This window comes from Alligator sinensis, unplaced genomic scaffold (genome assembly GCF_000455745.1).
Source record: "Alligator sinensis unplaced genomic scaffold, ASM45574v1 scaffold784_1, whole genome shotgun sequence".
In the NCBI taxonomy this organism is placed as follows: Eukaryota; Metazoa; Chordata; order Crocodylia; family Alligatoridae; genus Alligator; species Alligator sinensis.
In genome coordinates, this window is record NW_005842318.1 from 710517 (window position 1) to 738370 (window position 27854).

At 41.2% G+C, this 27854-nt stretch overlaps 1 protein-coding gene across 1 annotated transcript in view; it reads left to right on the plus strand.

The window, feature by feature from the left end:
• The window catches only part of DNAH7 (dynein axonemal heavy chain 7), a 214406-nt gene that overhangs the window by 55158 nt on the left and 131394 nt on the right, over positions 1–27854 (plus strand). Inside the window, exons 13-19 of the mRNA XM_006028533.2 lie at positions 1819–1946; positions 2189–2267; positions 6250–6474; positions 8298–8444; positions 11021–11706; positions 14827–15013; positions 26581–26774. Coding sequence (XP_006028595.1) covers positions 1819–1946; positions 2189–2267; positions 6250–6474; positions 8298–8444; positions 11021–11706; positions 14827–15013; positions 26581–26774 — 1646 coding nt within the window. The remainder of the gene's footprint in view (positions 1–1818; positions 1947–2188; positions 2268–6249; positions 6475–8297; positions 8445–11020; positions 11707–14826; positions 15014–26580; positions 26775–27854) is intronic.

The window sequence follows — 27854 nt, forward strand, 5'->3', positions numbered from 1 at the left end:
TGGCTTTCCTGGTTTGCTCCCTGCAGGACTGGAATCATGCAGAATATTCCTCCTTGGAGGTGAATCCCATCCTCCATCCTTTGTAGGCCTTTCTTTTTAGCCTCAGGAGGTCTGCTAGATCCCTGGAGAGCCAGGGGGGCTGCTGTGCCCTCTTGCTGCCTTTCCTCTGAGATGGAATAGAATTAGCTTGTGCATTGAGGATCGCTCCCTTGAGGGGCAACCACTCTCTGAACTCCCCTCCCCCTGGGGTCGTGGTCCCTTAGGGCCTCACTGACGAGCCTCCTGAGCTTGTCAAAGTCAGCTTTCCTAAAGTCAAGGACTTCAGTGTTGCTGACTGACTTGCCACCTTTACGGTGGACGGTGAAGGTGATCAACTTGTGGTCGCTGTCACCCAGCTTCCCCTTGATCACTCGGTTGCTGATGTAGCCAGTACCAGGTCGAGCAGTGCTTTACCTCTTGTTGGCCCATAGATTTCTTGAGTCAGGTAGAGGTCATCCACACACGATAGGAAGCTTTGCGATTGCTCGGATTGTGCTGAGTGATCTTCCCATGAGATGTCTGGGTAATTGAAGTCACCCATGACAGCCATGGTCCTGGAGCATGCGGCCTCAGCCAGTTCCCAGGCAAACTCCTGGTCAAGCTCTTGACTTTGGGTGGGAGGTCTGTAGTAGACTCCCACCGTTGTGTCCCCTGTGCCGTGTTCCCCATGTATTTTAACCCAGAGGGTCTCCAGTTGTCCACCCTGGTCGCCAACATCAGCTTGCAGGAATACATAGCTTTCCTTAACATAGAGAGCTACACCCCCGCCCCTTTTATCTACTTGATCTCTCCTGTACAGGGTATAGCCATCTATACCTGTCGTCCAGTCATGGGTGGAGTCCCACCAGGTTTCCGTTATCCCTATAACGTTGTAATTATATGTGTTAAGCAGGAGGACGAGTTCCTTTGATAACAGTCTTCAAATACCTGAGGGGCCATTATAAAGGGGATGGAGATAGGCTTTTCTCTTTGCCTGACTAGGAGCAATGACCTCAAAATACAGCAGAGGAAATACAGGTTGGAGTTTTGGAATAACTTTCTCCATCCCTGGAAATTTTCAAGAACAGGCAAGACATACTTGGCTGAGATGGTTTAGTCAGGGATTTTTCTGCCTTGAGCAGGAGGTTAGACTAGGTGACCTCATGTGGTCCCTTCCAGCCCTAGTTTCTTATGATCTATGACCATGCAGTCTATCAGTCTATAAAGCTCGGGCCAACCTTTAACTCTGACTTGGTGCAACTAAGAGAAAACTATGCTTTTGCTGAAATGAAATTACAGCGATGTCATTTAAAAAGCTGTAGGTACTCCTTAAAAAATCATATTGACATACTCTAGGGAGTGAACCTAGTGGGCCAAATTCATTCTAAGTTTCATTCTAGTGAAGGTCATGGAGTTAGTACTACTTCTTATATACAGGTTCTGTATATAAGAAGTGAATTTAGAATTAAATATATTCTCCTGTTACCTTACTTTGGTTTAAATCAGGAGTAACTCCACTTAAGTAAGTGAAATTATTTTGAATTTACACTATCGTACAAGAGCAAACTTTCCTCAGAAAAAAATCAAATCCTTCTCAACTAAATACTAGCAGGGAAGCCAGTAATTTCTTATTTAAGAGTGTGAGGCATCTACCTCTCAAATTCTCCATTAAAAAAAATATCTATTACAGTCTTATAGTACTAAATATAAAGAATGTTGTGAACACAGCAGTTAAGGATTATTTATTATTTCTTTCAAACATCACGTGTTGAGTTTGTTCATTTTATATTTGTATTCCAGTATATTCGTCTAGGAATGTTTGAGTTGCATTGTGATGAATTGATCAGAGCTTTGGCAAAGCGAGCAGAAGCTCTTTGTGGAAAAATTATTGCCAAAATGTTCAAAGATCATCAAGATATAAACCTGAGGTAAATATAAATATTACATTAAATGTGACTACATAAAAGTACATCATTTTATTTTCTTGCTGCATTTTTCTAAGATTTGAAGGCGATATTTAATCTTACTTGTACATGGAATCAACAAAATATATTTTGATTTTGTGTTATAACAGAATAAAATCTAATGATTTTTCTTTTTAGTTTAATATTAAGATAGAAGAATATGTTATGCTGGTAAAAACACTTTGTGTGTCTTTCATACGTTTCAGATTATGTGATGAGTTTGAGAAGATAGCAGAAAAAGCTCTTACCACTCCTTCAAACACACAAGAGTTAATGGAACTTAAGGTATACCTTTTAGAAAATATTTCAAGCAAGAAATAACTTTCTTGATCTGCTGTTGGATAACTTTTTAAAATTGCCTCATTGGTGAAGTGTCCTGGTTTAAAGTCAGTGGGAATTTTGCTACTGATTTCAGTGGAGCAGATATTTCATATGTGACTTCTAGGATCAATTGGGACTTAAGTTCCTATGCCCTTCTGCTTAGTGTTAAGAGGTGCTAATTGTAATTTATGCAATATGAACAATGTGACCATTAGAAACAAGTCTGAAACTATGGCTGCTTACAGACGTACCCCTCCCCTCCCCCAAACAGCACTTTTAAACTTGGTGCGTCCCTGCATGCTCAGAAGAGGCATCGTGTTAGATGGACTCAGCTCACCCAATGTCTGTATAGATTGGGTGCTTTAGTGGGGCTTTTCTGGCACTTTTATCTAATAGCTGATTTAATCAGCTATTAGATAAAAGCGCCAAAAAGCCTGGCTGAAGCACCTGATTGATACAGACACTGCAGAGCTGTTTTGAACGAATGTGCTGTTGCTTCAGGTAAAGTGTGGGTTTTTTTGTTTTTTGTTTTGAATGTCCATCAGCAGTCTGTAATCCCCTTCATGCAGGTGATAGAACAGATTTTGTTATCAAATGGTATAGACTTCTGGTCATTACTTGCTTTGGCTAGATTCAGCAGTTACATTAGATAGGATAAATCCTATGGACATGTCTGTCCTCTCAGTTACTGTGCTAGGTAATGCCAAGTTGAAACATGTTGCACAGCACCATACACACTACTTTCTAACAGTAACATAACTAGGAGTGGTGAGTGGGGCATCAGCTCCTCATGCCTACTTACAGGGAGCACTGTAATGGCACCTCTTCCCCCAGAATCGTTGCCGCAACAGGAGCAGCCCTGTGCTGCCCCGTTGTAGGAGCCACAGGAGACACAGCCTCCAGCACCTGGATGTAGGAGCTGGGTAGAGGGACACAGCAGCAGCAGTGCAGGTATTTAAGTCCCTGGGGCAGGTAAGACTGATCCCCTTTTTCCTTCAAGCACAGAGGTGTTTTACCCAGGGCTCAAAACTTTTTAGCTATGTCTCTGGAACTGGAAGCAGTGCAGTTTTTTTTGCACAGGGTGACATGCACACAGAGTTGGCTATATTACTTCTACACAGTGCTGCTTGGCATTGGAATCAAGTGGCATAGACATGCCTTATCTCCCATTCTTAATATCTTGAGCTAGTCAGAGACATGTACTCTAAGGAGAGAGAAATCTGTTTCGAGTTTAAAGAGGAGATGGTGTCTCATACAAACTTTGAGATATATTCCACTTTTAAGTCCTATATATATAGAGCTATTACTTAACATCCCCTTCCATGGGATCCTTTATCTTACTAACTTTAGAGGGTGCTAAAGAACTCTTCAGATGATTTGTTTCAACTGTCCGATCTAGTTATCTCTGCCTAGTGGTGTAATGAGTATGGATATGACTAGGGACCTCCCAAATTTGAGGTGGATGCCCACTGGTTTCATAGGCAGAACGCAGAACCCAGCAGCTATTCTGTGGCTGGAGTGCGGCGCCCCGTCCCATGCCTCTGATTGACTGAAGGGCCCTGGTGGCCCCACCCCTTGCCAGTGATTGGCTGTGAGGACTGTTTGTCATGTGGCCTTGCCCCTTGCTGCTAATTGGTGGAGAGAGGCGGGGCCACATGACAGGCAGCCCTGGCAGAGGGGCAGGGGTGACAGCCATCTTGCTGGCAGCCTTTCAAGTGGGCAGCCACCACCCCTGCCCCTCAGTCTGGTAGGCTGCCACAGTACCCTGAAGACTGGAGTACCCTCTGGGGAGCCAGCATTTTATTTTCAGTAAGTTTTCTTTTTTTTTCTTGCAAATTTTGTGGATTTCATGAAACCTGTGAAATCCACAAAATTTTGATTTTGTTAGGTCCCTAGATATGACTCACTAGGCCATTTGTGACAAAAAACCTTTGACTATATTCCTTCTTGTGCCATAAACAATCTTGTAGCAGAAGCATGGTCTGTGACTTCTGGTGTTGTGACTCCTTAAACCTAATGCACTTTTCTTGAAGATCTGCATTGTCTCAAAGCTCAAAGGAGTCAGTATGTTCTTTGATTTTCAGGTCTTCACTGTCTGTTTTCAGCCACTTATTCCCAGCAGTTAGCTGATATCCTTCTCTGAATGAGAAGAACTTTCAGTAGGTCTCCAAAATGTTTTCTTGTCTGGTTGACTTTTGCCAGTTCTCTGTATAGCAGCTGTTAGTCATGTGCCAATCACCCATGTCTGCATTCTGGCTAGCCCAGTACTGCTTCCTCATTATCAGAGCTTTAGTACTATAAAGAGAACCTATAACAGCACCTAGGCCAGTGAATCTCAACTAGGGTGCCACAGCACTCTGGGGTGCCTTGAGATCCTGTCAAGGGTGCTGTGGGATGCTATTATTAGATGTGCAGACATGAATCACGAGATAAATCTAGAGATTTCCAATAGGAATTCATAGTGTTAAAAATACTCTGACGTGTGGGGGTCTTTCTGAGTTTTTTGCAACAGAATTGTTTTATAATTTTTCCTGTAGTGAAAGAACGAATAAAAACCGAGAGCTGGCATTTTCTGAAAGGTGCTATGAGTTTAACAAGAGGTACCCTTGAGTCTACAGAGGTTGATAACTACTGACCTAGGCACTGTATTGTCAATAAAATCACCTGGCCTTGGGAGGAAACAAAAGAAATGTATCCAGACTTTCTCCAGCTACTGGGGGTGTAGTCTGTACAACGTTTACACCCATAAAACAAATACATAAGAATCATAGTCTTATAAATGTTAACGTTTATGGAGACCTTGATTCCTCATTGCCTTCAGACCGTTTTGGTCATTTTGCCAAAGACTGCATTTGCTTTCTGGATGTGGGACCACATTCTCATTGATACTAACTCAGTGTATCAGCACACTGCCCATGTAGCAGAACCCATGAATCACAAAAATTCATTCTTCGTTAATGTACAATGTGGGTGGCACAAAAGTCTTGCCAGGTGCTAGTAGATACATGACCTCATTCTTTGTTAAATTAATTGTGATCCTGGATCTGGTTGTGCTACTGCAAAGCAGCCAGCTGGCACCTGCAGGTTCTCTTTGGAATGCTTCTTTAATGCAGTCACCGCTTTAGTCATCTCAATGTAGCTAAAAGATGATTTTTTTTATTGTTCACAACTGTGCAGTATTGAATGTTTCATAGGTACTGAATCATAACTCACACTAGCTAGATTGTTTCCAGCTGCCTTCACAAGAGCTACATAGACCAGGTTGAACAGAATGGGTCCAGGAACACAACTGTGTCTGACTCCATTGGAGACGTGACGAGGCTCAGATAGACCAGCACTATTTCTTAATCTGTCCTGTATTCCTTCCTGGAGCTGGCACAGAGCTATAACATCTTCTCGTTTTCCTTTCCAGGAGGCTCTGAGGGCCAGATCAACTGACTTTAGCAAAGACATTTTTTGATGTCTGTAAATGCCATATGGAGATCACAGTTATAGGCACAACATTTCTATTAGCTCTGTGGGGCAACATTATGTCCATTGTCCCTGGATTCATTCTAACATTGCACTAAGACTGACTTGCTTGAGCCTAGTCTCAGGGCATGCTCTCAGGGCTACCCTGAGCCATCGACACTGCAGTTTATGAGTGGCGTGAGTGGTCTAGGAATATTTATCAGGGAATATTTTGTTCTTTCTTATGCCAGTGTAGAAATATCCTTATCTTTCTTCAACAAAATAACTCATCATGCAACTCATTTAACAACTCTTATAGCAGTATTTCATACCAAAGGTTTCAAGTTAGCATATCATCTTCTCCACATCATCATTTCTGGATCTGTTTTATTTCCAGGTTTAATATGTAGACTATTTTAGATATTCTATTGACAGATTAAATATGTAACACGTCTTCTTGTCAAAACTCTTCTTTGCTTAATTTTGTATCCTCCAGGCCTATGTACAGGAAGTGGAAACATGTGACATGCTTGAGCTGGAACAGAAATTAGTGGATGCTAAAAATTGCCTTGCTTTCCTGATAGAATGTACAAACTTATCTCCGGCAGATATTAGGCTGAACAACAGTGTCTTTCAGTGGTATGCACGAATGGCAGATATTTTTGAAGAGCACAGAAAGATAATTAAAGAAAAAATAGAACAATTTCAAGCGGGACTTAAGGTTTGTAATAACAGCATTTTAGAAACCTTTGTGCTACTTGAATATTTTAAGTGAATTACCTATAATATAATAATAAATGTGAAAGGTAAAGGTAGGCCTTCAGATAATTTATTTTACATCACCTTTAAAAATGAGGCAGAATTCATTGTATTAAATAGACATATATTAGTTTATGTTAGTATACTTTCATTAACTAATTTTAATTTTTCTGTTTTACACTGCTTATACTATGCATGACTTATACAGTCTAAGCCACATCTAATATTTTTGCTCAGTCCTGATGAGGACAGCTGTACAGCACTTTCAGTGACAGTTATGAAAGTTATAAGCATGAAACCTTGAAATCCCTGATCATACATACACTTATCAATGTGCTTAACTTTAACCATGTGATTGGTCCCTTTGAAGCCAATAGAAGTATGACAGATACAATTTAAAACTGAACATTGGGTGCATCTACATGTGTGCTTAAGTGCTCAGTAGACTAATTTGCTTTGGTGTAAAGCTGCACAGTCTAGACGTGCAACACTATTAGACCGCAGCAAACTAATTTTCACTTGTGTAAGATAGCACGGTCGGGTACACTACTATCTTACCATGGTGAAAATAACTGCGCCTAAATGCACAGTTTATTATACCCGGTCAGCCCAGGCAGCAGGGGGCCAGACCTCTGCCTGCCACCTAGCCACAGGGCTCTGTTCTTTGGGCTCTCTTGTGCCCCAGCCAACCCCTTAGCCACCTGATGCCATGACCCGGAGCCCAGGGATAACTCCCCCAAACCTGCTGGCAGTCTGGGGCTGCTCTGTTGTGGCTCAGACTGCTGTGGTCCGGAGCACGTGTGAAGAAGCTGTGCCCAGGAGCAGCTGACTCTGGTGCAAACTGTGCCAGAGTTTATTGAGGCTCACTAATGGCATGTGTAGATGCGCCCACTGTGTACAAGAGAATGTTTAAATAATACAGTTTTGTAACATAAGTGTACCATGTAGCAGATTTATTTTACTTGGGCTCCCTCTACTCATGCAAGTAAAGGTGTGATGGGATCCCCCTGCACCAGGAATAAGCAAGTTCCCATGGCTGGGAGCCCCACTCAATTTAGGGGCTTCCACCCACGGGAAATGCCTGTGGCCAGAGGATCACCACACTGCGGTGATTCTGTCCCAGAGGTGTGGGGAAACCCCCAGGGCTAGAGGATCACCGTTGCGGTGATCCCCATCATTCTGGAGGTTTCCCTGCAACCCTGGGGCTGGAGGATCTCTGCAGGGGCAATCTTGTATAATGCTGTAATTGTTTTTGTAAAGTATATGTAAGCCTTGTAAAATAGGAATAAAAAGTATACTATAAATTCTATTGCTTATGCATGTTTTAAATATAGCTGTCTGTCTATGTATGAGTTTTATTTTTGTATCTATAGATATATTATCTGCATAGTCACCAAGAAAAAAATATAATCCAAGTTCTGAAAAATGGTTTTCATATGAGTAGTTTCACTGAAGCACATGTTTGGAAGAACCATAACTGGTTGGGTTTTTTTGGACTGTTCTGAGAATTTGCAGAATGTATTGTTATGTGACTACTAAGTAGTACCTAGATAGAATAAAAAATGGGAATTTATGGGCATGAGGCTTGATTCTGTGCATATTGAAATCAAAGACAAACTTTCCAGTGTATTAGTAACATTGCTATTCATTAGAAATCATTATTTAAAAACCCTGCAGCCTAACAGTCAGAGGTTTGATTACTATTACTATGTGAAAATGCTTAATTCCAACTGTTGTTTAAATGTCCTAATACAAAACATTTGAAATATATACACATTTTATTAGATTCGTTGTGAACGATTTATTGAGGAATTGGAGAGTTACTCTAGGCAAGCTGAAGAATTTTACACATTTGGAGACATTCAGGAAATCAACAGATATTTGAAAAAAGCTCAGGCCTTGAATGCAAAGTTGGATACAGCTGCTGATAAGGTACAGATTTCAAATTTCCAAATATAAGTGACTCAATTGATGTAAAATTATTAATTTAGAAAGTGTAACAGTCACTGACAACTGGTCAAATGATTGCTAATTCAACTTCTAGGTAATTTTATGTTATATTTACCAAACATATTACAGGTGAGTTACTAGGAGGCACTGGATTAAATTCAGTTACACAGCAGCATGCAATGTAGCTGGAAAGGAGGATTTATAGTTTCTATTTCCAGGGTCTAGGAGACTACTAAAGTGCTGAACCCTGGTTGTTATAGGTGGTTGTCATATGTTGTTATAGCCTGATGGCTATTTGAACCTGTTCTAGCAAATGGGATGACAATAAGGGATAATCAGATACTGCCAAAATAGTAATCAGTAAAATAAGTGTTTTTCATCTGAGGCTTCTAAAGAAGGTAAGGATAATGCTGTGATAAGGAAAGCATGACAAAAATTCACTTGGAGCAGGTTCAAAAGGGAAGGAGGAGCTGATGCTTGGGAGCACACAACAGCTGTTATGCTCTAACAGTTATATATGCATGAGCTTGTAGCAATACAAGGGAGTTAATTCACCCTGACTTTGACCCTGGATGAAATAGACTTAAAATTGGAGTGGTTTTGCTGCACTTGTTTTGCTACAGGCACCTGCACATGTAACTGTTGCAGTGTACATGTGTACCTTTGTACACACCCTTACTCTAAGATGTCAGCTGCTTTCAGTACAATTAGCTATGTGGTTTTGCTGATATACCTGTGGTTGCCAGAAGAGTTTGAGGGATTTACATTTAATTATTTGTACACCTTTCTTAATGAGGGATGCCAACCAGTAATGTTGGGTCATGCTTATCCTTCTAGATAGCAGTCTCTTGGAGAGTATCATAAAGTTCTTTGTACCTCCCCTGTGTAACACACATTGGGTTGTTAGGCCACTGGTAGACCTTACACTTAAAATTTGATTAACCAGTTAATCATGTCTTAAATAGTAAACCAGCTAGATGATCATGCAGTTATTTGGCACAATAAAACAGGGAATAAGCCACAAAGTTATTACACATAATATGTGTAATACCACATGTGCATGGTCATAGGCACGATTGGGTGATAGGGGATCAGTTCTCAGTTGTGGCCTGTTGCGGGCGCAGGGCTCCCTCTGTACCAACAAGCAGCAAACTGGGTCCCTGGTGTGCCTGACTTGGACTAGCACTCCCAGTCTCAGGAATTCATCAGACTCAAAGGCTCCAATGCACCCCCAAGGCTGGAAGCACCCATCAGCTGATTGCTACTCCAGTCCAGGTGTACCGGGCACCCAGCTTGCTACTTGACACTATAGGTCGAGTTTGGGATCATGATACTGGGCTCTCCTTGCACCGACAATAGGGCACAATTGGAATCTGATCCCTGATCCCACAGTTGTACCTTATGCCATGCACATGTAGCATGGGAGGAGGCGAGACTGTTAGGATTGCAGATCAAATCCCATCATGCCTTTAATTGAACATCACCTTGGGGCTTTTGGAGTATTGAGGTCCACTCCTATTAAAGTAAATGATGAAACTCCTGTAGGAACTTATTTGGTTCTTAAGGGTATAATTCAAAGCTCATTAAGTGATCTTTAGGTCAGGTTCCTAGTTTTAGAAATTACTCTAATGTGGTTGACAGTATCCCTCTTTTTAAGATCAGTTCTGACTTCTGCCAGGCTCATGCTCTTCCCTGTTCAAGGAGGAGGAAGCAGAAGTAACTCTATTCTACTTTTAGGTCTTACCTAGATTTACACCCCAGAGATCTGAAATGGCCCCCAGTTTAACTTAGAGCAGCACAAGCACTTTTCTAAATTGTTCTGGATAAAATCATGCCTAGGGTCTCTGCTGATGAAAGAGCAAATTCTCTGGTATTTCCCTTCTGCTTATTGTTGGCTGTCTGTCATTTAAGACTTCTCTATGTTGGGGGAACCAAGGCTAGATTTCAATCTCATTTTAAAAGAGAGTATGCTGGTGATAGAGCTTTTTTGTAAGGGTTATTTGACTCTGGGTCTTGCTATCCTCTTTACTCCCTTAGAGGCTGAACCTCCTGACCCTTGGAGTATGCTTCTGTGAATGGAGAGTAGCTGATTTGTACTTCAGGGTTTATGTAGGTGGGCAAGTCTCTGTATTTTGGATATTTTAAAATCTTTTGGTCTTTATATTCTTAAATGTTTTTAACCTAAAGCTAGTTTTTAATATATAAATGTATATGTATGTATAAAATTAGAAAAGGGAAAACAACTATTCTTCTTTACTGCATAAGCAGGAACTAAAGCATTATTTTTAAATTACAGCAAAGTAAGATTTAGGTTAGATCTCAAGGAAATAAAAAATGTCCTTACCGATAGCTGATGATAGAAGAGACTGCCCAGGGAAGTTGTAGAATTTCCTTCATTGGAAGTTTTCAAGAGGAGGCTGGATAAACATTTTAATAACATTCCTGCATTCTTGAGGTCCTTTTAACCCTGTGACTGTATGATCTTAATACCCATAGGAAGGAACTAGAGGATGTGGGCAATTTGTTCTGTATTTCAGACTTCACTTTTGTGTCTATAGATTGACCAGTTTAATGCAGAAGAAGAGGCCTTTGGATGGCCGGCATCTCAATACCCTCAGCGCAAAAAAATCCAAGACACTCTTAATCCATATCTTCGTCTCTATGATATGACTATAGAGTTCAACTGTAGACACAAAAACTGGATGGATGGAGAATTCACAAAAGTGAATCCAGACCAGGTAGAGGTAGATGTAGGAAATTACTGGCGTGCACTTTACAAACTGGAAAAAACCTTCCATGATTCTCCAAATGCATTATCCATAACAACAAGGATTAAAGCAAAAGTAGAAGAATTCAAAAATCACGTTCCATTAATCCAGGTGATTTGCAACCCTGGATTGCGAAAACGTCACTGGCAAGCCATGTCAGATATTGCCAATGTCTCACTGACTCCTACTGAAGACTCAACTGTCTCTTCATATATTAATATGCATCTTGAGGCTTTCTTGGAGAAATTTGAAACCATTAGTGAAGCAGCCAGCAAGGAGCATTCACTTGAAAAGGCCATGATGAAAATGATTTCTGAATGGGATGTGATGGAATTTAATATCCTTGCTTATAGGGAAACAGGAACTCATATTTTATCATCTGTGGATGATATTCAAATGTTACTAGATGACCACATTGTTAAAACACAGACTATGAGAGGATCTCCATTTATTGCACCTTATGAAACAAATATGAGGTAAGTCTTTACTAGAAATAGTGGCACTCCTAAATAAAAACAGTTTCCTTCTTATTCTGCAGATAAGACTAGGATATAATTGATATATATTTAGGATTATGGAATCCTTCATAATTGGGTAAAATATTTCAGTAGCATTTCACCATCAGCAAAAGGCCTTATCCCTTTAAAAAGAGATTACCATGACATTTTGGGAAAATTATGGAGGCTTACCATATAATATATATACTTACTATACAATACAATTTGATACTAGGTATTTATGATGTAAAAGTTGCAAACAAATGGGGCTCATCACCACATCTAAGATAACAGATTTTTGAAACGTAAATAAGATGATGAGTCCCATTTGCATACAAATTTCTACTGGCAGAAAAGTGGGAATTTCTGGGAAGAGTAGGGATCAATAATGTTCCGTCCACAAAAGACATGGGTGAGATCTCTACTAAATATTTTATCCAATTATAGTGCTAGTACTTTTAAAGGGACGTTGAAAAAGTGTGAAGAATTCAGAAAAGAGCTACAAAAATGACTTGTGGTCTGGAAAACATTCTTTACAATGAAAGACTAAAGGAGTTCAATCCTTTTAGCTTTTCACAGAGAAGATTAAATAAAAATGTAATTGTCATTACTGTTGTTATAATTACTTGCATTAAAATTTTAATAGTTATAATTAATATTAGAAGGCTTTTTAATCTACGAGGCAAAGTCATACAACATCCAGTGGTTGGATGTTGAATCTGTAAAGTTCAAATTAGACATAAAAGGCAAAATTTGGCTGTGAATATTATTTACTATTAAAATTGATTATTGGGACTGTTAATAGACTGAAAGGAAGAGAAGAAAAGAATACAGGACTCCTTTGGGCATTGACTTGGGTTAAGTGAGCGCAGTTGATAGATAAATATCTGTCTTCATATATATTTTTAAGGGGTTTGGATGTATCTTTACACGTTAAATCTGCTATTTGATAATTGGATTTGTTAATAAATAAAAGTAAAAAAAGAATTGATTATCATAGGTAATCTGATTCAAACTAATTACAAAAGAATGTGGTAATTTCTCTAAGGATATGTCTAACATCAAAAGAAATGTACAAATGTAATGACTTGTAGCATGGCTGTGCCATCTTAACTTATCTGTAGGGACCTACTTAACTTGCAGTGAGATGAAGCCATGTCCTAGCAGGAAGAGCCCATTTCATGGTGGTCCAGCCTCTTGGTGCTGATTGGCAGAGAGGCTCTGGGGTGGAGAGTTTGACAAGGGGACAGCCACCCTCTTGACTCTTGGCTGCTCTTTGTCTGGAGAGGCCTAGGGAGGGTGGGGGGGTAGGAGGAAGGAGGGGCAGCCACCATCTTGTCTGCTGCCCTGTTTATGCCACCCCACCAACCAGTGCCTTCCCCTCCTGGGCAGGCTATGAGGCCCACCTGGGAGGGTAAGACTCAATACTTATTTTTATTAAGGTTTTTTTCTCAAGGATTTCACAGGCAACCTGGATTTCTTGTAGCAGTATGGGCTTTGTTACATTAGCAACTCTCTGTTTTTTCATTGCTATTGTTATCCATGCTAAATAGATTAATCTATTTTAGGGATATTAGCACATACTGTAATCGTATCTTCATTTTGCTGTATCAATATACCCTAAAACAGTAGGGTCCAAACTTTTTTGTAGGAGTGCCACAAATTAGGCCTGCACCCTCCCCTACTGCCACTCTCATGCCCTTCTCCTGCCCAATCTTCTCCTTTGTTTTCTGATTCATGCCTTGTGTTCCCTGCCTGATCTGATGATCTGCTTTCTGGTCCCTTCCTGATATTCCACCGTGTTTCTTGTCCCCTCCCCAGTCAGTCTCCCCAATCATCTAGGAGTGGCTGCCTATGCCACAGGTTGGCCACCCCATCCTAAAAGAATGTATATAGTTCAGCGATTCCCAAACTCTGACAGATTGTGCACCACCAATTTAAAATGATACAACCTTAACTACCACCAGCAAATTTTTCAGTTCAGCCTAAGTACCACCAGCAAATTTTTGTCATATAAAGTAATTATAATAAATCTGTTAATGCATACTTCCAACAGGTTATCTGTGTACCACTGGTGGTACCCATACCACAGATTGGGAATCGCTGATATCGTTTAACCACAAGATGCTGGCTAGATGCGTTGAATGAAATTGTATGGCCTGTGTTATTTAGAGAGTGCAACCAGATGAAAATGAATGTTCTCTTGTGACCCCAGAATTTATTAATACAAGAGTCCTTGATATGGGCTGGTTGGGCCAGTTGAAGTCAATAGGTCACTCATGTATGAAAATCAGGTTCATCTGGTTGCACTCTCTAAATAACACAGGCCATACAAGAGTTACATCAAGACCTAAAGACTTACCTCGAAGTTCAAACCCTAAGTATTCTATTTTTGAATATCTCAGCGTGTCAGTGATTTTACCAGACAATTTGGACTTTTAGGCTAGGGACAGACATTACACATATACCAGTTTAAGTGATCAGAAACTGGTTTAAACCTGTACCAGAACAGATGTTCAGGGCACATAAACCAGTTTGAAAATGGCTGAAACTGGTTTGAGATAAACCTGGTTGAACGTAGTATCAGACTTAACTGATTTGACTGAAACCGGTTTATGCAATGTCTGTCCCAGACCCCTTCCTGACTTAGCTTAATTTAATTAATGATGGCCTCATGCTTAGGACTGAAGTCACATGGAATTCATTGCTGAAGGATTTGATTCAGTATTTATATACTTATTTCTTCTGAATGTGCTTAAGAGGAACTATTTTACACAAGAGTTGCATATAATCTTGTTTTTAGAGCATGATCTCCGGTTTGTATGAGAAGTGAAATATACAGACATATGTAAAAAGCTGTTGTTGTCTTAGTGAACATGTTATCATTATTTGCCTTTTTATGAGAAAGTAAATAGCTATATTTTATAAATTAGAGGTACAATTGGAAAGTTGGCTTTTTTTTGTTCACTGTCCAGTTCCTGGTTCTTAATACTCCTAGTTTTAGATAACTTGTCAAAAGGCCACAGGTGTAACATTCTAAGTAAAGCTATGCCTGTTAGCATAAGTATAATGCATAAGTCAATGCTATCTGTTTTGCAGAGAATGGGAAGCTAAATTGCTGTTGGTACAGGAGATCCTGGATGAATGGTTGAAGGTTCAGGCAACTTGGCTATATTTAGAACCAATTTTCAGCTCTCCTGACATTATGGCTCAGATGCCTGAAGAAAGTAGACGATTTACTACTGTGGATAAGACGTGGAAAGAGTTAATGAAAACTGTCTTGCATGTAAGAACAAATTTCTTAAGATCAATTCTGAATGCATTTTCAGAAAACACATCAGAAAAGTTATATCAGAAAAATAGCATTTGTTGATGTACAGAACAGATTTTTGTATTTCATCCCAGCCCTTCCTAAGATTTTTTTGCAAAAATTGCAGTTTTACAAAACTGTTTCAGGTATCTCAAACGAAGTATTATTTATTGGAAAGAAAATTAAAACAATTTAAACAATTGAAGCAAGTAACATAAAAAAATACTTTATTTCCTTTGGTCCTACAGATTTATTCTAAATGAATACTGACATTTTTTATTTCTTGTTCCTTCTGAAGGAGGCTGTTCATTTACATACTGGATGTGTCTACACGAGACACTACTGCATAGTCATTACTGTGCATTTATTTAGTACTTGTATTAGCAAGAACTAAATAAATGCGCAGTGACCGGAGTTACTGTGCAGTAGTGCCAGTGAACATATTTTAGGTGATGCTACTGCGCAGTAGCCTAATAATATTGTGCAGTAATGTATCAGTAGTGTCTGTGCTGTGATGCAGTAGTGCACAGTATTTTTCAGCTATCGTGCAGTCAGTGTCTCATGTAGACACGCTCACTGAGCAGCAGATGCATCTGTATCTTTAAAACATTAGATGTTTAATCTGCACTGTAAATAGTATCCTGACCATCTGTGTAATTTAACAAAGATGTATGTGCCATGTACATGACATATGAGTGAAGCAGCTGATTACTTGCAGAGAACTACATTATAAATTCAGTCATCTGTATTCAACCTGAATCATTTCCCTGCTATTGGGACACTTTTAGTACTTTATTTTCTTCACCTGACTTTCTAAACCATAGCAAACTAATTACATTCATGACTTTTCAAAAAATACTAGTGTCTGTGCTTCATAGTGAAATCATGGAATTCCATTTTCATTTTTAATCAAATCTTTTGATAGTCATCTAATTAGGATAAATGTTAACATGTATATACCATCATAGTATGAAAAGCCACTTAGCCTTCAAGATATATGTTGTTTTAAATTTAGGAATTCACCGACTGCTAGGATTGCTTTCCCAGCAAGTGATTTGGGCAGATAATTTATAGTGCCATACATAGAATGAAGCACTTTTTTCCCCCAGCAATTCAGTGTTGTCATTTAAAAATGCAGCTATGTTTTTCTGTTCAGAGTTCTCTGTCATTCATGTTTTCACAGCTTATTCTATAGAATATATGTATTTGAATACTAGCATACTTACAAATCTTTTCTATCATACTCTCATATGCTGTCATTTCTAATATAGAGATTTCATTATATTGATAAGGTATATAATCAGAGCAATAAACCAAATATCTTGTTACTGGACAGATTTATCAACTTATCATTTAAGTAATGATGTTGCTGAATTTTTTAAATTAGGTCCCTACCCATGTTTAACTTGATGGCAAGATGTCACAAACTTGTGAGACAGTTTCTTCATCCTTTCCTTTTTGTTAAAATGATATGTTTTGTATTTCACTCTTCATGGAAAAATGTCTTTTCTGATTTCAGATGATTTAAAGGATAGATTCACTAGTATATTTCGAAGTACTTTTTCACTCTGATTTCAGTCATATTTCAGTTTTCATCATGTGGTTCACAATATTACATTATTCCTCAAGTGTTTGCCAATGTGTACATTTTACTGTATGTATGCTGTTATGTCAGTCACTCAAATCTGGGGACTTTGGCTGCTGACAGATGTGAAAAAACAAACTGGAAGAGGAAGTGCGTTAGTTTGACCCAGTTCCTGAGCATCTGTATTGATTAGGTGCTTCAGTGCTTTTTGGCACTTTTATCTAAAGCAGATTCAGTCAGCTATTAGATAATAGGGAACCAACATGGGTTCATTAGAGGCAGGTCCTTTTAGACCAACCTGGTGGCCTTCTATGACCAGGTCACAAAATCCTTGTACACAGGCAGTGGATGTAGTCTTTCTGGATTTTAGGAAGGCCTTTGACACTGTCTCTCACCCCATTCTTGTTAAAAAATTAGGAGATTGTGGTGTCGATGCCTACACAGTTAGATGGGTTGCCAGTTGGCTGGAGGGCCGCACCCAGAGAGTGATGGTGGACAGGTCATTTTCGACCTGGAGGGATGTGGGCAGTGGGGTCCCCCAGGGCTTGGTCCTCAAGACCGCACTGTTCAACATCTTCATCAGCGACTTGGATGAGGGGGTGAAAAGCACCTTGTTCTAATTCACAGATGATACTAAGATGTGGGGAGAAGTGGGCATGCTAGAAGGGAGGGACAGGCTGCAATTGGATCTGGACAGGTTACAGGGGTGGGTGGATGACAATAAGATGGGATTCAGTACTGACAAGTGCAGGGTACTGCACCTAGGGAGGAAGAACCAGCAGCATACCTACAGGCTGGGGAACTCAGTTGGAATACTGCATCCATTTCTGGGCGCCGCACTTCAGGAGGGATGTGGACAACATCGAGAGGGTCCAGAGGAGGACCACTCATGTGATCAGGGGGCAGTAGGGCAGGCCCTACGAGGAGAGGCTACAAGACCTGAACCTGTTCAGCCTCCACAAGAGAAGGCTGACAGGGGATCTGGAGGCCACCTATAAACTTGCCAAGGGGGACCAGCAGGCAATGGGAGAGTCCCTGTTCCCCCGAGCACTACTGGGAGTAACAAGGAATAACGGCCATAAGTCGACGGAGAGTAGATTCAGGCTAGAAATAGAGGATGGATTACTTCACAGTCAGGGTGACTAGGATCTGGAACCAACTTCCAAGGGAATTATGCTCACTTCTACCCTGGGGGTCTTCAAAAGGAGGCTAGATAGACACCTTGCCAGGGTTGTTTGACCCCAACTTTTTTTCCTGCCCATGGCAGGGGGTCGGACTTGATGATCTGCTCAGGTCCCTTCCGACCCTACCCTACCAACTATGAAACTATAAAAGCATCCAAAAGCCCTGCTGAAATGCTTGATCTATACAGACATTGAGTGAGCTGGCTGAAACTAATGTGATGCCTCTTCTAGGCATGTGCTGCTCTGGGTGCGGGGGCATGCTGAACTTAAAATAAAGTGCTGTTTTGTTTTGTTTTTCTTCATGTCTGTAAGCAGCCTTTATGACCAGCACTACTGGTACTGTGTGTGTGAGACATAGTAGCAGGGAGCTTTCCTCCCAGTAGTAATAGAGGCCATAGGAGAGGGAATTTCACAGCAGTTATTCTTGGTTCCAAAAAGGGAAGTGACATTACAGTCCAATTGGGCTGCATAAGTTGCCTTCATCTGCAAGCTCAAATTCATGACACCACTAGCCACTATCATGGCACCACTAGCCACTAACATTCTGTCTCTAGAACAAGGGGAATGGTTCATATCTTTCCGTACTTACTACCATATTGCCACAATGCGTTTCTACAAAAACACCCTTCATTTTGTGGTAGGCCAAATCTATTTCCAATACAAGGTCATTCCCTAGGGCCTCTTGGCAACCCCAAATGTCTTCACCAGGATCCTTGTGGTGGTGATGGCCCACCTCAGGAGAAAAGATCATAGGAAAGTAGGGTTAACAGGGACATCACAAGGTCATCTAGTCCCATCCCTCTATATATCTTTTTTTGATGATTGACTACTAAAGGGTAGTTCCTCTGAACCTTCATATCACTCTGTATTTATCCCAAACTTGGGCCTAAAGGTTAATAGTCAAAGGTGAAACTTGGTCCCAGTTTGGAATCCTGAGTTCATAGGGACCACCATGGTTTATGGCCAGAACTTACTGATAGCACCTCTGTCCAGCAGATAGTGCTTAGGGATCGTTAAAGCATAATTAATCCTTAAATGGAATGTGAAATATGAACACAGACAACTCAGTGTCCTAAAACCAAAGTCAAACTTAGCAGTTTCTATATTTAGAGAGAGAAAAGCACTTAGTACAATGATCTCACCCAATGCCAGATGTTACTTTGCTCAAAAGAAAAGATGGCTGCTCAGTTCCTGAAGCAAAGGGTGTGTCATTGGCTGGGATGGTCCAGACAGGTGTTGAAAGCTGGATTCATGATGACAATGATGATGATGATGATGACACACTTAAATTGCTTGCTCCCCCCTTTTATACTTTTCTTTAACTTGAGTCCTTTGATGACTCCTTGCTTTTGGATTGGTCTCTCTGCAGTCAGCATATTGTCCATACTTTATCCTGTCAGCATATTCCTTTGTTTAACAGACCCATCACAAGCACACCTCTTAATTTGGCCTTTTTCCGGTGTCTTACTTTGGGCATTGTCCATTGGTCTTCTTTATCATCTTTCATTAACATGGCCAATCATTTTATCCCTCTGAATCAGCTGGTTAGTGCCAAGTTCAGTTAATCTGAGCTAGTAACAAAACTATTACTATGTTGTGTTAGAAAAACTTCTCACAGTGACAGGAAAGGAAAGAAACATCATGCCAGCAAACTCAAGGCCATAAGCTGCTTGCAAGAGGCAAGACTAGCTGATAATGCAAACACTAGCAAAATGAAAAGTTCAGATAACTATGAGGCTATACAGAACTTTAGGCTGAATATAAAAGAAAACTTTAAACAATACTGTAATTCACTACTCTATAAACAGATGCAACTTTAAAGCATAAAATATGACAAGCTACCCTAACAATACCTCCTTTGAGACCAGCTCTTATCTTTGCTGTATTTTGGTTTTGCAGGTGGAGGCCAAACTGACAAATGTCAGGGCCGGCCCACGCACCTTAGGCCACCAAGCCTCCTGTGGCACATAAGTGATTTTGTGTATCAGTCTACATTTCAGATGCATGCAAGTTTGGCTTTGAAGGGGATGATCACATATTAATGATCTCCGAGTACCATGTCTTTGGTCTTCCAAAGAGGTGAAACTATCTGGCAGTATCTTGGAGCTCAGGATTTTATGTAGAGCATGCCAGGCATTCTTATATCACCACCAATGTATCATATCCAGGGTATGATGGACAATATCACCATACTGTTTTTAATCAGAGGTCCTCAATCTTGACGTGTGGGCCAGATGCACCCTGTAGTGCCATGTCATCTGGCCTGTTGGTTTCCGCACAGGTCTGGACATTTGGCAGCAGGGGAGCAGTGGCTTTACTCCCCTGCTGTCAAATCTTTGGACCCATGGGGAGCCTCGAGACTTGCACACTGGACCTGGCATCTGATCTCAGTGAAAGCAGCACTGGGCTCCAGGGCCCAATCCCAGCACACAGAGGTTGAGAGGGAGCTGTGTCGGGGCCCTAGGGTCCAATCCTGACATGTGGAAAGCTCTGTAGCACTCATTTGGCCCACAGGGCCAGAAGGTTGAGCACCAGTGTCTTAAATCAACAAATAAGGAGGCACAAAATATGTAGGGAGGTGGTCAGCCCATGGAACTGTTGCATCTCTTAAGATGCATCTCTTGGGACCTCTTGGGCCTCCAGTTTACTTGAGTAGGTAGTCTCAACAAATGCATCTTTCTGTACCACCAGTTAAAAATCAAGGAATTGCTTTTTCAGTGTCATCTTCTTGTACTGGAGGCATCCAAAAATTGACCTGTTTGCTTTGGACATCAACAAGAAGTTCCAGTCTTTTAGTTATTATTATTGAGGGAACCACATAAAATTGACTGTTGGAATTTAATAAATGTTGGTAGTGATCAGAAAACCCCCCCAAAGAAGCTCAAGGCCACCTTTTGCTTTTTCTTTAGTGTTTGTACAGGGCACTATAATTGTTTTAGCAAACAATTTTGAAATTTCAGAATGTTTCAACAAATAGTAGTTTTGCTCCACAAGATGGCACTCTGTGTCCAGAAATGCAATTTTTGGATTTTGTGTTTTAGAAGAAGATTCTTCTCTGATAATTTTAAATGCTCTTTCTTAAATCACAATGCTAAACTGGAGTCTTCTCCCTGCTTTTTTTTCCATTCATCTGCCGTTGTGTTATAAAAATGCTGTGGGTTGTAATAAAAATGCATCCTTTATCTGTCTCACTTTTTATCGCAAATTTGAAAAATCATATATTATACCTCTTAAATGTGTCATTTGAAAGTATACATATTAATGAGAATGAAATTACTCTGTGATTTACTTTCTACATTTAATAAATTTAGTAGGTAGAAAACAGGAGTGTCAATTTTTTGTGAGGAAAATGGGCAAGGTCATGCTAAAACTTCCGAGACTGGAGTTTATGGCAGACTAAACATGCTTTATAGAAACTAGAATTGTTGGTCATACTGTCTTTTTGCATACCTGATTTACCCTCTTTTGTAATAGGGTTTCTTTTCCTGTAAGTGATCAAACAATTGACGCTTATATTTTGAATGGCTGAGAACAATGTCATTCTCATTTATTCTTTACGGGCCAATTGCCTGTCAAGAATAATGGGGGGTGGGGAGGGTGGGCGGGGACAGAGCCCCTTGGGCCCTCCCCATCCGGGCCCACTCCTCACTTCCCTCCTGCTGCTTGAGGTCTGGGCCTGCTTCCCCGTTCCCCACCATGGCGGCAGGGGGAGGGGAGGAGTGGGCCTGGGCCTGATGCAGTGTGTGTGGGGGAGGACAAGGCCTGTAGGTGGAGAGAAGCTGGCCTGCTGTGGTGGTGGGGGCAGGGAAGTAGCAGGCCCGGGCTGACACGGCAGCGGTGTGGGGATGGGAGGAGTGGGCTCAGGGCTGACATGGGGGTGTGGGGGTGGGGGAGGAGTGGCCCAGGCCCAAGAGGGGAGGAGGCCTGCTCCTCCCTTCCCCCCACTGCTGGTGTGTTGGCCCAGGCCTGCTGCTCTCTTTCCCCCCGACCACTGTGTTGGGCCAGCTTCTTCCCCCCGCATTGGTCCTGCTCCTCCTGCCACTGCCGCCACGTTGGCCCTGCAGGCAGCAAAGACAGAAGGAGGGAGGGGTGGGCCGAGGCCAGTGCTGGTGGCCTTGCCCCCTCCGTGGTGTCCCAACCCCGCTGCCCACTCGCACCACCACCTCCAAGGAGCAAGAGTGGAGAGGCAAGGCCAATTCTGCTCCATTGTCGCCGCCTGCAGGGAGCAGGGCAGGGGGGTGAGGCCAGTGCTGATGTCTTAGCCCCCACTGTTCCATCTGCTCCGTTGCCACCACCTCCAGGGAGCAGGGTGGGGGAGGGGCAAGGCTAGTTGTGCTGACCTCGCCCCACCCTCTGTCCCCTGTGTGCCATCATGGTGGTGCTCTGCTGCACCGCCACCTCCTGTCCCAACGCTGTATTTGTACTCTAATTGGTTGTTTCAGTCAGCCAATCAGAGTGAGAATAAAGCGTTATGGACAGACAGACAGATAGATTAAGGCTTCTATAATATTAGAATGTATGCTTCATCAGAACTGTAGATAGGAAGCCCATTCTAAAAATGGGCATCTTTATCTTTTTCTTATATGAAAAGAATCAAAACATTTCCAGGTAAGATCTTTTTTTTTATAATAGCAAGATTGAGTTTGAACTGCAAGGTCAATTATACACAGAAAATGATCTGGTAATTTACTTATTTATATGAAAGAAAACCAAAGACAGTTTTTACTTTGACAATGTATATGTATTATTGTACTGTTCACATTTAAAGATTATGTTATAAAACCAAGCATTAGCTGTACCTGAATTTTGACAGCTCAGTCATTATGAGTAATTATTTAATTTGGATTGCTCTGACTTGATATCATTTATGGAACAATTAACAAAATATAAAGAAGTGTCATGATTTTTTGCTTAAGTGAGTGTGCTTCATTTACAAGGAAATACTCTGATCAGGTATGAGGCGTATATGTCCCTTAACAAAATCAAGTACATAAGCAATGCATTCTGTCTTTCATAGGGAGTTAGACTGCAGCTATGTGTTATATTCAGAAATAATTATATGCATAATGAAAAGAACAAATAACTGGTTGGTGTGTTTTTCATGCTTTTTGATTTAGATCTTTATTTTACTTTTAAAAGCCAGTATTTGATAGAATGTATAATTAGCTATACATTGATCATAAGTTCCATTAAATTAAAAAATTTGAAGCTAAAGCAACTTTACACTATCTTACGTTAGTTTGCATACTTTAGAACTAGCAAGTCTGTAAATCCTTTTTTTATGTTTCATTTATGTTACATCAGATACCACTCTTTAGTAAATGCAGTAGCTTTAAATTAGTTTTGTTTGCTGTAATCCTCAATTTATAAGTGGTGAAATGAAATGTTTGATCTGAATTCTATTTTCTACACAGCACAAACTATAAAAAAAATCTCATACACATTAAATCATAAATCTTACCAGTTATTACTGAATTTGAAAACAATATAACTTTAACATTTGCTTTATGTTTTAGAAAGTAATATTACCTTTTGTTATTTAGTTAACAAAATGTCTAAATATATACATGTAGCAAATTGTGAATATTTGGAACATGCAGTTTGCGTATTAGATTAGTAAAAAGCTAATCAAATCTGGCATTCTTTTACAGTTCAGAAGCTTGCTTAAGTAGGAACACTCTAGGCCAAGGGTTTTAAAATCATTTGGCCTTGAAGGCCAGATGAGTGTCATGGGGTCAGTCTGTGGGCTCCCCTCCCCTCCCCTCCCCTTCCCTCCCCACCCCCCAGCATACCTGATCTGGTAGCCATAGTTCTGTAATGGGCAGAATGGGCACCATATAAAGTGCAGTCCAGCCTGAGTGGCAGGGGGGCTGCACAAAGCGGCCATCTCAGCAGCTCCAGGACTGTGCTATATGTCACACCTGTTCCAGTTACTACAGGATCCATGGGGAACCTGGATCCATGGAACACACAGCACCTGTGAACACCATGTGCAATATGGGTCCCAGACTGGCTGGAGCAAGTGTAGTGTACATCCCAGAGCAGGTACTGCTTGTGGTGTGACCTGGCTGTGGCAGCCAGCACATATAGCCAAGGCAACCACTCTGGCTGGACTGCGCTGTATGCGGTGCCTGTTCCAGCTATTCCAGGATCCATGCTACATGCAGCATTGGGTCTCAGACCAGCTGGAGCGGCTTCCCAATCAGGTATGCTGCGGGGAGGGGAGAGGGAAGGAGGGGATCCATGAGTTGGATCTGGCCCACAGATTGGCCCTGTGCTTGTGTGGGTCTGATCAGACATAGGTGCAACACCAGGAGCCACATGGCAGGACTTCGCAGGCTGGATTTGGCTGGTGGGCCATATGTTTGACATTCTTGCTCTAGGCCTTCACCACTCCTGACTGTAATATTTTCCATGGGGGAGAGGGAAACCCTTTTCTGACTCTGCAGAGATGAGTTTTTGTCTTATGATATAATTCCTGCTTAAAATTGGTTATTGGTCAGGGTTGCCAGCTGTCTGTAAATTTACTGATTGTCAGTAAAAGATGAGGCTAAAACTGACAGTTAGTAAAGTCCATAAAAAAGCTTTAACCATCAGTAAAAACAGAAGCTGCAGCCTAACTGAAACTCCAACAGAGCAGAGCAGTACCACCTGGTGGCAGAGTGGGAGTGCAGTACTCTGTGGGGGAATGTTCTCTGAATGTTGTGCTGCTGTTGCTGTGTCCCAGGCTGCCTGTAATATTGTTGGGTTGTAGGTAGGCTTCTTTAGGGGACTGTGCCAGGACAGGAGGAGTGGGACCAGTGGGGGCAAGTTTGGGGTGTGGATATCATGGTGCATGATGCAGTTATTGCCATCCGGTTGTTGGGGGGAGTATTGAGCTTCTGGCAGGGGGATGGGCAGCACACCATTAAACCTATGCTGTGGTCAAGCAGGGGTGCCAAACCAAGAACATTTCATTGACAAAACTTTTTTACATTTTTACTCTGGTTTATGTTAAACCCCTAAATTTGAACGGAGCCCTTCTAAGTGGGGCCTGACAGCAGGGCAGTGCTTGGAAGAAGAGGTACATTTACATTATCTAAAGCAGGGGTAGGCAACACCCAGCACAGGTGCCAGACCATGGCAAACATAGGCATTTTGCTTGGTACATGTACCTTGGGGCAGATGGCGGGGAAGGGGCCAGGCTGCTCTGCCACAACAAAGATCAGGCCTCTCGTAGCTCCCCCACCAACATCTTACAAGTCGAGGTTGTGTATGTTTTTGGCACTCTGCCCAAAAACATTGCTGACCCCTGATCTAGATTCATAGATTCATAGATGTTAGGGTTGGAAGGGACCTCAGCAGATCATTGAGTCTGACCCCCTGCCTTGGCAGGAAAGAGTTCTGGGGTCAGATGACCCCAGCCAGATGCCTATCCAGCCTTCTCTTAAAGACCCCCAAGGTAGGGGAGAGCACCACCTCCCTGGAAGCCCATTACAAATTTTGGCCATCCTTACCATGAAGAAATTTTTCCTGATATCTAGCTTAAATCTGCTCTCTGTCAGTTTGTGACCATCGTTCCTTGTTACCCCAAGAGGTGCCCTGGTGAACAGAGCATCTTTGATCCCTTGCTGCGTTCCCTTAATGAATTTGTAGGCGGCCACAAGGTCACCTCTCAGCCTTCTCTTGTGGAGGCTGAAGAGGTCCAGGTCCTTCAGTCTCTCCTCATAGAGCTTGTCCTATAAGCCCCTAACCATATGAGTGGCCCTCCTCTGGACCCTCTCGAGTCTGTCAACACCCTTCTTGAAGTACGGCGCCCAAAACTGGACTCAGTACTCCAACTGCGGTCTAACCAATGCCACATAGAGGGGAAGTATCTCCTCCTTGGTTCTATTTGTCATGCGTCTGCTGATGCATGATAAAGTGTGGTTAGCTTTGCTAACTGATGACTCATGTTCATTTTGAAATCCACTCCGAGATCCCTTTCCGCTTCTGTGCTGTTGAGAGGGTCACTTCCCAGCCAGTAGACATGCTGGATATTTTTGTGCCCTAGGTGCAGCACTCTGCACTTGTCCTTGTTATACTGCATCCTATTGTGTACTGCCCACTTTTCTAACCTGTCCAGGTCTGCCTGCAATTGTTCCCTACCTTCCGGAGTGTGCACTTCACCCCACCATTTAGTAGCGTCTGTAAACTTGGACAGAGTACACTTCACACCCACATCCAAGTCACTGATGAAGATATTGAAGAGTACAGGTCCAAGGACCGAACCCTGCAGGACCCCACTACCCCACTATCTAAAGCACATATCAGTAAAAACATATTAGCAGAAAAGTTTTGTTGTCAGTAAAAATCTTACAGTTTGTCAGTAAAAAAACATATCATTTGAGTTGGCAACCCTGTTCAGTGTTACTGATAATCATACAATTATCCAGTGTTTATTCTTTAAGAATATCAATCTTTCAGATCTCAGGTATTAGAGAATTTTGTAGTCTGATTGAACATTACGGGGCACATACTCTGCTTCATCACAGTCAATGGAGCTATGTTGATCCATATCAGTTGAGGAACCGAGCTTATCTGGATCTTATATTAATGTAAGAGGTGTATATTAACCTACACCTCCAAAAATACAGACATTGGAGAAGATAAATGTCAAACATCTACAATGTGGCATGCCCTAGTTAAAATTTGAAGTAAAATAGAGAAGCCAAGAGAGTTACTCTTAGATTTTTCCAGCACTATTAGTATCTCATTATCCTTTTTCAATGGAATAATTGTATTTTGTTTTTCAGGACAAGCATGTTCTGACAGTTGTGATGATAGATAAAATGTTGGAAAAGCTGAAGAAGTGCAATGAACTTCTGGAACTAATTCTTAAGGGACTTAATGAATACTTAGAGAAGAAGCGTCTTTTCTTCCCCAGATTCTTTTTCTTGTCTAATGATGAACTCCTTGAGATTCTCTCAGAGACCAAAGATCCTACACGGTACAGTAATATTTGATAGATGTGTGTATGAGGCTCATAATACATACAAGTTAAAAGCATGGCCTTAGGGAGTTTCCATACATTTTTTTTTAATTCAGAGAGTTATACACATGAAGTATTTACAGAATTAGTTGTTATCAGAAATTAATTCAAATCAAATGGAGTTACATTTTTAATATATGAATTAAATTCAGGTTAATTCATCAAATTAATTCAGTAGTATTTAAGAATTGTTGTGGTAAAGTGAGTGCTCAGGTAGCGATTCAGATCAGATTAGGAAAACAGGTTAGTTATACCTGTTATAATCACCTACAGAGTCATAAAAATATAGAAAAATAGATCAGGAAGGTATCTTGAAAGGCCATTTATTTCAACTCCTTGATCAAGGCAAGATAACCTCTATCTATATAAAATGAACTTCTTCTCACAAAGGCTTATGATATATATATGAGAGAGAGAGAGAGAAATACCCACACGCTTTGGTTAGTTTATAAGGTATAAATCTACCCTGTCTTCTACTTGATTTCATACTAACACAGCTAACTATGTCGTTCTAAATCAGTGGCTTTCAATTTTTTTAGACTTAAGGCACCGCTCCATAACTTTTATGAATTGAGCAGCACCCCATTTCAAAATATTTACAATGTTTACCTCCATGCAGAGGGGCTAGGCAGGCGGGGTAGGGGAACCACTAAGCAGGGAAAACCTGCTTTTATCTGCTTAACTCCTCATACCTGCAGCTTGAGCCTGTCCTTATCTGCTTATCTCCGTGCACATGCCTTATCTCCTCACATTTCTCATGGCACCTTTCAAAGGGGCTTGAGGCACCTCGTTAAGAATCACTGCTTTAAAGTTAGTCCCAAGCCAGTCCACCCACACAGTGTTACTGCTCAGTAAGGTGTCTAGATGTACAATACTGTGCAGTAAGTAATCAGGCATAAATTTGATACCTGCTTGATGCAGATATCAAATTTATGCTGAAGTTTAAGTCGCCATATTTACTGTACAGTATGGGCGTGCATGTGTAGACATGCACCTACACTGTGCCGTAATTTCAGTTACTGTGCAGTAAATGCACAT